The 11,627-nt window shown below is 42.6% G+C and overlaps 1 protein-coding gene and 1 pseudogene across 2 annotated transcripts; both read left to right on the forward strand.

Moving 5' to 3' along the window:
* The first annotated feature begins 792 nt into the window (after window positions 1–792).
* Window positions 793–3,160, forward strand: LOC103232916 (ganglioside GM2 activator). Of its 2 annotated transcripts, XM_037992845.2 has the most exons (2): window positions 793–1,220; window positions 1,433–3,160. In XM_037992845.2, exons 1-2 carry the CDS (start codon window positions 818–820, stop codon window positions 1,579–1,581), a joined length of 552 nt encoding a protein of 183 aa, XP_037848773.1. In that variant the 5' UTR covers window positions 793–817; the 3' UTR covers window positions 1,582–3,160. The 2 variants fall into 2 exon arrangements, with proteins under 2 accessions (XP_037848773.1, XP_037848772.1); XM_037992844.2 differs by having other exon boundaries at window positions 793–1,494.
* A 7,128-nt stretch (window positions 3,161–10,288) lies between these two features.
* LOC103231835 (ATP synthase F(0) complex subunit C2, mitochondrial pseudogene) lies at window positions 10,289–10,706 on the forward strand (annotated as a pseudogene).
* Window positions 10,707–11,627: the final 921 nt, after the last annotated feature.

An 11,627-nucleotide genomic window follows, 5' to 3' on the forward strand; every position in this document is an offset into this window, starting at 1 on the left:
ACGCCTGACCAATGTGGAAGATCTATTTTTAATTTTGGTTGCAATCACTACATATTTGGAGCATTCCTACTATGTTCCAAGCACTGACATATCTATCCCTCTTACTTTCTACTTCACCTACTTCTTACTCTCCATTTTCATGGTTTGTATAAAGCACATGTTTGTTGACAGCAGAAAGGGATTGTTTAAGTATCCAGTGACCCTTTATTTACGGTTTCGGTAGCTGTTTGGAGTCTAGAGGCTACAAGGAATGGCCAGAAGGATTTGATTACAGAAAGGGATTTATAAACAGGAGACAGCTCTGCTGAATCAAAAGAACTAAAAGCCAGATTTGCTTAATCTTTCTTATAGAAGACTATGAGGTTACTGAAAAGAAAATATAATGCTTATAAAGTTATCTATTTAAAGCCTACCAAGAAGTCTAGTATGACCGCTGGAGAATTTTCTGACCAAGTACAGGACGAACCCTGGCAGGAGATTGGAAGTGGGGCACCTCTATTAATCAGACATGGAAGAAACTGAGCTGAAATCAGCAAAAGGACCTCATCCAGTTCAAACAGGCTATGGAGCAATTGTGAGCTTCCCTGGGGGAGCAGAGCTTCCTCTGCTGTGTTTCACAGGGTGACCATTTCTGTTCTCTTGGCATGCCTTTCCAACAGAAGGGGGATTTGTAAATCCTATGGAACTTTCTGCAGAGTAGAAATACAAAAATTAAATTCTTAAAAGGATTACCCTAAATTCAGACTGTAAAACTTGACAATATTTCAGGGTTAAAAGACTTCTCTTCAGTTAACTCCGCCCAGACCCACGCTTCTCAATGCAGTCCCTGATGCAGGCTCCCATCCTGATCGCCCTGGGCTTGCTTTTCGCGGCCCCTGCGCAAGCCCACCTGAAAAAGCTTGGTAGCTTCTCCTGGGATAACTGTGATGAAGGAAAGGACCCTGCGGTGATCAGAAGCCTGACTCTGGAGCCTGGCCCCATCCTCATTCCTGGGAACGTGACCGTCAGTGTCGTGTGCAGCACCAGGGTTCCTCTGAGTTCTCCTCTGAAGGTGGAGTTAGTTCTGGAGAAGGAAGTGGCTAGCCTCTGGATCAAGATCCCATGCACAGACTACATCGGCAGCTGTACCTTTGAAAACTTTTGTGATGTACTTGACATGTTAATTCCTACTGGGGAGCCCTGCCCAGAGCCCCTGCGTACCTATGGGCTTCCTTGCTACTGTCCCTTCAAAGAAGGAACCTACTCACTGCCCAAGAGCGAATTCGTTGTGCCTCACCTGGAGCTGCCCAGTTGGCTCACCACCGGGAACTACCGCATAGAGAGCGTCCTGAGCACCAGTGGGAAGCGTCTGGGCTGCATCAAGATCGCTGCCTCTCTGAAGGGCGTATAACGTGGCATCTGCCACAGCAGAATGGAGCAGTGTGAGAGGAAGGTCCCTTTTCCTCTGTTTTGTGTTTGCCAAGGCCAAACTCCCCCTCTCTGCCCCCCTTTAATCCTCTTTCTACAATGAGTCCGCTACGCTCACTGAAAATCATTTTGTGCCACTTATATTTTAGGCTGGGACAAGCAGCCCTGACCTAAGGGAGGATGAGTTGGGCAGTTCTTGATAGCCCAGGGCATCTGCTGGGCTGACCACGTTAGTCATCCCGGTTAACATTCGCTCTTTCTCTCTAAAGAGCCTCGTTCATTTCCAAAGCAGTTAAGGAATGGGAACCAGAGTGTTTTAGGACCTGAAGAATCTTTATGACTTTCTCTCTCTCACTCCTTTTTTTTTTTTGGTCACTAAGTTAAAAGCAAAGTGAGAGTATTAACATTTTTGTTCTCCTCCAACCCCCTGTTACAATGAAGGGGTGAAAGTATTTGCTCTTAGTCTATTCCTCCCTTAACTTCTGTGACTAATTTTAATTTCCTTTCTAGATTTGCCCAATTAATACTAGGGTGCAGTGTATCCTGGAGAAGTAGGGTGTCGGGGGAAGGAATCCCTTGGGGGAGATATTAGGGGTGCTCCGTTGTTTACAAACTCAGGTACCCACAGGGCTTAGCAAGAGACTTAAATGAGTGACAAGAACCGTGAGAAACAAGTTGCTTCCAGGCTTGATTTCGACTTTTCCCTTTTTTTTTTGAGACGGAATCTCACTTTGTCACCAGGCTGGAGTGCAGTGGCATAATCTCGGCTCACTGCAACCTCCGCCTCCTGGGTTCAAGCGATTCTCCTGCCTCAGCCTCCCAAGTAGCTTGGACTACAGGCGCCCACCATCACGCCTGGCTAATTTTTGTATTTTTAGTAGAGGTGGAGTTTCACCATGTTGGTCAGGATGGTCTCGATCTCTTGACCTCGTGATCTGCTCACTTGGCCTTGGAAAGTGGCGAATTACAGTTGTGAGCCACTACGCCCAGCTGATTTTTCCTTTTTAATTAAAGATACTATTACAATGTAAATATTTCTTATACAGAAAGTCACAGCACATGTGCCCATTGATACAAGGCCGCTGAGGCCTGGTCTCCAGTTGGAAATATAATTAAGGGTGACAAGGACTGGAGTAAGTTGGAGAGTGCATAGCGAGTCTGTGAAGACAACTGCTACCTAGCTATGACCAGTCAGTGCCACGTAAGAATGGTGTGGGCCCAGTATTGCCAGATACTGGCAATATTCCAGCCTGGTGACAGAGTGAGACTCTTGTCTCAAAAAAAAAGTTTCAATTGTTTACTCCTAGAGAAGCCAAAAATTCAGATTTGTATATGAAATCTTACCATTTTAAAAGATTGGCAGCTAATGATTTTTTTACAAAGCTGTGCAGTATGATGTATCCCAAACGGACTGGCTCATGGGTGGCCACTTCGCAACCTCTGATCTCAGACCGCGCATGCTTTGTCTTCTTAAGACAACTCGTGTGGCAGCATTTCTCCCTCCACAGGGCCAAAGCCATAGAGTCTGGTCCCAAGGAGAAGGCTCTTCCAGTGCTAGGAGAGATATGGACAGCCTCTCACCCATGAGCTGTGGCTGCCTGCCTCAGTCTTGGAGTCCCGTCGGGTGAATGAGGCAGATGGGAAAGAGTTAGCTTCACCAGCAGCTGCTTTTGGAGCAGGGGTCCAAGGAAGAGAGGGTGGCCTCGACATCAAACTGCCTGGATTTTTCTACCACCCTGTTACACCATAACAACTTCTGAACCACACACCAGCCCTGAGTTCTGGGCTCATCTGAAGCCTGGAATAGCAATAAATCTTTTTAACTTGCAAAAAAAAAAAAAAAAAAAAAAAAAAAAAAGAGACTTCTCTTGACCCAGATTTTTGACAATGTTTGAACGAGAGCCTCTTTTTTGTATGTTTAATGAGGTGTTTACCCATATCTTGAAGGCCTCAACACAGATTGAAGCCAGAAAGCCATGCAGACCATGGGGAAAGGAAGGGACAATCCTCCTCCCCAGACAACATAGGTGGCCCATTTTTAGCATCCATATCCTCAAGCCCAGAGATGACAATGGCTCCCAGAGTTCTACAAAGCGGCTCACAGACCTCCTGCTACTCCTTAGTTATGACTTGGAAAAAGAATTTTTTTTTAATTTTTCTGGCAAACCTTACTAGAGAGTAATTTATAGAGAAGAAGTCATGGATGAACTTTGTAGTGTTTCAAGTTAATGAGAAAAACCGTATCTAAATTTTCCTCTTGGGCACAGCAGAAATGGGATTTAAACACTATTATTCAGTAATGATTGGACAGAGTGTTCCCTAACTTGACAAAGAAATTTACCTTTCGGTTAGGACCAAAACCAGGCACTTTCTGTTAAGTAGAGTTTTCCCCACTTAAAAGTGGGTGGCAGAAAAAGTTCATTATATAACCTTTTTTCTGTTGAAATGTTATATCAATATTTAGCTGTAACTAGCAAATTCCATATGTAATAATTAACTCTGCATGACGTTTTTCTACTATGCATGAGGGTTTTTTCTTTTCAAAAGTTGTGGGCTGATTTCATAACTATTCTCATTAACTAGGCTCCTTCGTTTTCCTATAAACTGAGGTGGAGAGAGGCAAAATGGCTTCCCAAAGAAAAATCAGAATATTTAGCTATTATAATTAACTCGCATTCAGTAGCAAGTTGTAGGTGACTTCCAGCCAGCATCTGCTTCTATAATGATGCAGCTTCATTCATTCCCAGGAAAGAGAATTTGCAAAAATGTAGTCCAATGGCAATAGAGAGTTAATAATACATATTTCCACTGGGATGTTATAAAAGATAAATGAGATAATATATGTGAAATGCCTCAAGCTCCTCAAAAGAAAGGTGCTAGACAAATTCAAAATATTGCTATGAATAATACAATAATTAAAAATAATGCAGCTTTCTTTGACCTACTCATCTAAAATAAATTAACTCCTTTTGAATATTATATTCAAAGATATATTTCTCAATCTACATTTCTGCCACTCGGTCATTATCAGCAATTTTATGTGGGTCTTCTAGATATGAACCTTTGTGGCTTCATTATTTTCTATGATTGATAAGTTGCTTTTCCTATAACAGTGCCATACAGTGAAAGCAATTTGTGTCCCCGTTTATTTCCAATTGCCTCAAGTTAACAGCTCAGATGCTTAACGAAATCCATGATTGTCAACACTCATTATAGAAAAGCCTTGTTTCTCCTGTTCCCTTCCACCGTGGATAGGAAGTGTTTGAACACCTGCCTCATCCTACTCCTTGGGATTATAAGCTACTAGAAGGTATAGCTGAGACCTGCTGTCTTTGTATCTTTCATAAGACCTCGGGCTAAAATTGAAAGCACCACTGAAAGCTCACAGAACTTCAGGCATCCCGGGACTCCCCTAGACTCCGAACAGCTCTGCCTTTTACTTGGCCAACCCAGACAGAAAATAGCCCTGCCGGAGCTCCCTGCTGAGGAGAGCTGATTTCCTTGTGGCTGCGCTGAGACCCCAAGTGCTCCATCACACCTGGAGCACCAAGATACCCTCCAGCTGTGAGTCATTCATTCAACTGGCTTTTTCTTTTTTTTTTAATTGTAATTTTAATTTTTAGTTCTAGGGTACATGTGCAGGATGTGCAGGTTTGTTAGATAGGGTAAACGTGTGCCATGGTGGTTTGCTGTGCCTTTCAACCCATCACCTAGGTGTTAAGCCCAGCATGCATTAGCTATTTTTCCTAATGCTCTCCCTCTCCTCACCTCACCCCCTGACAGGTGGGGTGTGTTGTTCCCCTCCCTGTGTCCCTGTGTTCTCATTGTTCAGCTCCCAGTTATACGTGAGAACATGCAGTGTTTGATTTTCTGTTCCTGTGTTAGTTTGCTGAGGATAACGACTTCCAGCTCTATCCATGTCCCTGCAAAGGACATGATACCGTTCCTTTTTATGGCTGCATAGTATTCCATGGTGTACATTTACCACATTTTCTTTATCCAGTCTATCACTAATGGGCATTTGGGTTGATTCCATGTCTTTGCTATTGTGAAGAGTGCTTCTATGAACATACATGTGCATGTATCTTTGTAATAGAATGATTTATATTCCTTTGGGTATATACCCAGTGATGGGATTGCTGGGTCAAATGGTATTTCTGGTTCTATGTATTTGAGGAATTGCCACACTGTCTTCCACAATAGTTGAAGTAATTTACATTCCCACAAACAGTGTAAAAGTATTCTTATTTCTCCACAACCTGGCCAGCATCTGTTGTTTCTTGACTTTTTAATAATCACCATCTGACTGGCATGAGATGGTATCTCATTGTGGTTTTGATTTGCATTTCTCTAGTGATCAGTGATGTTGAGCTTATTTTCGTATGTTTGTTGGCTACATGAATGTTTTCTTTTGAGAAGTGTCTGTTCATGTCCTTTGCCCACTTTTTAATGGGGTTGTTTGGTTTCTTTCTTGTAAATTTGTCTGAGTTCCTTGTAGATTCTGGACATTAGACCTTTGTTAGATGGACAGGTTACAAAAATTTTCCTCCACTCCATAGGTTGCTTATTCATTCTGATGATAGTCCCTTTTGCTGTGCAGAAGCTGTTTAGTTTAATTAGATCCCATTTGTCAATTTTTGATTTTGTTGCAATTGCTTTTGGGCTATTCATATGCAGAAATGGCTATCCATAGGCAGAAAATTGAAACAGGACCCCTTCCTCACACCTTATACAAAAATTAACTCAAGATGGATTAAATACTTAAATGTAGAACCCAAAACTATAAAAACCCTAGAAGAAAATGTAGGCAATACCATTCAACTGGCTTTCTCTAAGCTGCTCAACAATAAAGAAGCATTCCCATACTGTCCCCAGCAGATGGGGTAGTGTCTGCAGCTTTCTTGTCACTTTAGAGGAAAGCCATTTTGGCTACACAGGGTCTGTTTTATGCTAGGCTCCCACAGAAGCAGGACAAGACTTTAAGTTTATTTGGGAGGTGATCCCAGAAAACACCAGTAAAGGAGGGGGGGATGAGTCAGGGAAGGAAAGGCAGTCAATAAATGGAGCCCAATCCTGTTAGAGAACTCCATGAGACTGGATAGGACACATCTCGAAGTTTCCCCTGCCAAGGGACTAGGAAGCTGGGGAATTTCTCCACCAACTCACTTCAGTCATTGTGGAGGGCTACTGAGAAGGAGAGCATGGGGAATTAACTCTCTGGCATTTTTGGCTTGCACCAGCAGCCAGAGAAAGCCTGTAGGCAGATTTCACAGGTGCTCATATTTAAAAGTCAGCAGGCCACTGGCTATGCCCAGGAATTCAGACAGCACAGAATGGTCACTGGGGATCCACAAACCCAAAGAACCTGAGAGACCAAGCCTTCTTACGTTGCACAGAAGCTCTTTCCTGCCCTTATGCCTCAGAGGTCCAAGAGTCTAGAAGAGAACATTCAGGGTTGATTTTCCCTCTCTCCATTGCCCCTACCACCATGACTACCTTTTCTTTCAGTGGGATGTTATTTGGGAGAAACTGCCCAATCTAGTCAGTTGAGAGTCACCCACCAATACAAAACACAAAATGCTCAGACAAATCTCAGAGGATGAAGTCCAGGAATGCTGCCACCTCACAGATCTCCTCACCCTCACTTCATTCATTCCTCCAGACATGAAGAAAGAAAGGTAGACCTCCCACAAAACATTTACAGATCATTGTACATTAGCTGCAAATTATATTTGAAAACCAGAAGTGATACATTGTTTTTATCTCACAATTTATTCTGGAAAAAAGTAACTGATTTTTGTTCCAGAAGTTTTTTGATAGCCTTTGGCTACAAGCACTGCAATTCTAACCTACCTGGGTTAAAGTATCAGAAGCCAAAATTAAAATCTCATGTAAGTTCAAACTCTTTCCACTGAACTAACTCAGCAAATCCCTGTGATGGGTCACTAAACATGTTTGAAGAAATATCCCAACAGGGCTTGGGGCAGGACAAAAATGAAAGGAATTATAAATATGGTCCTCTGCTTTCTTCATTCCTGACCACCCTTACCCCACCCCTCCCCCATGCCCCACTAACCCTAGAAACTGTTCTGGGAAGGACCAAAGTGGAGAAAATTAACAGGCCCTGGAGAAGGGGCTTGACCATTGAAAAATTAAATCAAAGCAGTGATTGGTGGAATCCCTCTTCCTTCCTCCACATCAAGTCCTATATCCCTGGACAAACAAAGTACAGCCCTTTAGAGTCTATCAATCAATCAACCAAAAATGATTTAATGATGGAAGCAGCCTGATATTCTGAACAGACTAATGAAGGGGACGCTAGGAGAGCTAGGTTCTTCCCCAGCCTCGTGCAAACTGAGGAAACCTGAGTTTTGGGCTCAGAAATGACACGGGTGTTGGCATTGTCACTTACTTGCTCTGTGACCTTGGACAAGGTGCTTAGCCTCACCAAGTCTCAGTCTCCTCATCAGGAAAATGGGAACTCATAATACCTCCACCACATAGTTGTCACACAAAACATCTTCCACATGGCTGGCATACAGTGGGTGCTCAAGAGTTGCCTTCCCTTTTGTGGGACCCAGCACAATGAAGTAGAAAGAGCCCAGCTTTAGAGGCAGAGAGAGCCAGTTTCAAATCCCAGTGGAGGTACTCACTTTGAGCCACTAATGAACTCCCATGTGCATCATGCACTAAAGAGTTATTAATTTGTTTTCCTTCTCACCCCACCCTTTTATCTCAAAACTTACAAAAATTAATTCAGTTGCCTTATATGTCCATGGACTAGCCATTCTGACGAAGTAAAGTGAAATAAATCCTTCAATCCATCCCAACTGGTTCTCCTTAGACAGTTGACTTCTTTAGGGAAGCAAGTGCTTATGGTCAATAAGGGGGGCCAGCTATAAACCAATCCAGGCCATCTTCCCCCACATTCATCCCAATGCCTGGAACTCCAGGGCCCAGAGACTGCCAACATAACAGCTGCCTCAAAGAGCTCTCTTTGGTGAGAGAGAAACTTAAAAGGATTTGTGGGAAATTTTACCTGGTGGTGTACTTTGACACCCTCTCCTCAGTAATCTCAAGAAAATTTCAGTAAAAACAAGGTTGATTTTCATGGATATTTTTGGAGTCAGATTAGTATTTTTTTCAGATGTAATATCATACTCTGATGGGTCCAGGGCCCACTTCATGAACACAAAACCTGTGCAGTCCCACCAAGCCCCACAGTCAGAAAGACCACAGGCTTGGTTTAATACTCAGCTATCACCATCTTGAAATTCTTTATCATTTTATCTTTGAGGTTATGTTTTGTAGATGTCCAATGGGATTTCAATGGAGCATGAGCAGAGGAGATACACACTGTATGTGTGTCCACCATTTCTTGCCACCCCATTCAGATATAGCTTTTGTCATGCTCCATAAGCACAGAATTCCAATGGGCCCGCAATGCATGAGAGTTCACTGAGACCCACAGCAAGTACAAGGTAAGTGTATTACATCCATGAGTAAATAAGTGTGATTGCTGACAGTCCTGAGAGATCATGTTTTCCATACAAACTAGAATTTGCTCTGAACACAGAAAGAAAGCAGGGACATTCTCAGAAACACGAATGACCAAGGAACTCTACCATATACTTTCTTACTCATGTTACTCCTCCATGTTAACCAACCACTTCCACAGAAAATGATAACATAGAAGGAAAGGAAAAGGGTTGCTCTGTCTTTGCAAACCTTTTCCTTTCCTTTCAACTCTTCCTTATTCATCAGTAAGCTGAAGGTAGAGAATGTTGGTAGAATGTGTGTGCATCAAGAAGTAGAATAAAAATGGTTCCTTTTCTGCAGTAGTCCCACTGTTCTGATAAGAATGAAACACATACACACATACAAACTACAGAAGACAAATCGCATATTTGATTATTCCACATATGACTTAAGTACTCTTATATTTGCATTTAAAACTGTCATTGCACAGTACAAAAATGAATGGTAAAATGCATGCTAATAATTTAAATTTTTAATTTTTCTTCACTTGGAACTACATTAAATAGCAGATAGAAAACACCATGGAAGTCCAAACAGCAAGACCATGGACGAAAGGGAAAAGATTTGTATTTTAAGTATCTTTAACAGCATTTTTTCACTGCTTTTTGAACAAAGGACCTTGCATTTTCATTTTGCACTGGGCCCCACAAATTATATAGCTGACACTGGATGGACCTTTTGGTGAGAGCTAGAAATGCCAGATTTATCGAGCTTATACGTACATAAAACAACCTGTGTATTCCTTATGCTTTCACTGCCAAAGAAAAATTGATACTCAGATATACTGCTTGTGTCTGCCATTTCTGACCACATTTGCCTCTCCTCAAGTTACATTCACCTTCTCCCTAAACTTAACATTGGTCTAACCATAACGTTACCCTTCCTGTTATTGTACCCCAATCCACCAGTGCAAACATTGGATCAGAATAGAAGGGTATACTGAACCAAGATATTCCTGAACCAGGTTCTGGGTATTTACCCACTCTGTCTTTATACTGTTAAAGTTTGAAATCCAGCTAAATAGGAATAGGAAGGAAAATGTTGCCTCTTCTACTCTTCCCTGGAGAAGAAGAAGGAGAAAGGAAGAGGAGGAGGAGGAGGAGAAGGCTGGACACCGAGCACCTCCTTACTCTAACAAGCTCTAGACCTGTATATTTCATGTATATGTCTTTTAACCTAGAAGAGGAACAGTTTCCAGCAGCCCTTTGCTGGCATCCTATGGTGCCAGTATAAATATTGGAAAGAGGAAATTGCCTTTAGCTTCTTCTTTTAAAAAAAATTCTGGTACTGTTTCCTCCGCAGTGGGAGCAGCTCTCCTGCCACAGCCCCTCATCCCCTGAAAATGTTCACCTGCTCCAAGTTCATCTCCTCTCCCTCGCTGGTCGAGAGCACCTCACAGCTGCTGAGCCATCCTCTATCTGCAGTAACAACCGGAGATACTGACAGATGAGAGCTTCAGCAGCTTGGCAGTCTCACGTCCCCTTACCTCACTTGTCTCTAGCCACAGCTTCCAAACCAGCACCATTTCAAGGGACAACAACACAACAGCCAAGTTCATTGGAGCTAGGGCTGCCACAGTTGGGGTGCCTGGCTCTGGGGCTGGGATTGGGACTGTGTTTGGGAGCCTCATCATTGGTTATGCCGGGAACCCTTCTCTGAAGCAACAGCTCTTCTCCTACACCACTCTGGGCTTTGCCCTCTGGGAGGCCATGGAGCGCTTTTGCTTGGTGGTGGCCTCTCTCATCCTCTTTGCCATGTGAAGGAGCCATCTCCACCTCCCATAGTTCTTTCTCCCATGTCTGGTCAGCCCTGTGTGTTCGTTTTCCTATACCTCCTCAGGTAGCCTGGGGAACATGGTTGGCTCAGCGTTTGACTTGAGCATCCACAGATTGACAGAGAAAAGACAAATAAGTACTATATTAATTTTAAAAAAATTATGGTAAAATATACATAACATAAAAATTTTCATTTTTGCCATTTTAATTGTACAGTTCTGTAGCATTAAATACATTCACATTGTTGCACAACCATCACCACTATCCATCCTTCAGCTTCTTAATTGCAGCTAGAACCTACCAGTGGCTGTTCCTCTGAAATGCCCAGCTTAGATTGCACTTTCAAATTAAGGAAGGGAAAAGAAAAACAATAAAGCCTGAAAAAAAAGTTGGTAAAAGTGACTGAATCCATGTCAGAAAGACAGCCAAAAAGAAGAAAATGTCACCAACATGAATCTGAGAAAGTGAGAAACACAAGGGACTTCTGAGAGTGTAGGGTCCAACCATCCTCTTTCACATATTGTCAAGTCCTCAAAAAAGCTGCCAGGAGAACCTGTTACAGTACCATGCAAAGCAGTTGAGGGGTATCCTGATCAGACTCACTGCGGTAAGGAAGAACACCATCTTGACAGTCTTAGTAGTGTCTCAGAAGGGGTAAATTGGAAGTATCTTTATACAGTTTTAGGACCTGAGCTGGGTGATTTTAAGGTGAGTTTTACAAGGTGCAAAACTAGGATTGGGCCGAGTTTATGACATACTAGCTTTGGATCGATGGGCACAGCAAAAGACTTGAACTTACTTTATGAGTAAGCTGTTAGTCTTCGTGGGTGAGTTATTCTAGTTAGTTAACAGTCTTATCTTCTAGGAACTATTATTTCCTAGAGCAAGTAGCTTAAGTTATTTTTA

This window comes from Chlorocebus sabaeus, chromosome X (assembly GCF_047675955.1).
Source record: "Chlorocebus sabaeus isolate Y175 chromosome X, mChlSab1.0.hap1, whole genome shotgun sequence".
Lineage (NCBI taxonomy): Eukaryota > Metazoa > Chordata > Mammalia > Primates > Cercopithecidae > Chlorocebus > Chlorocebus sabaeus.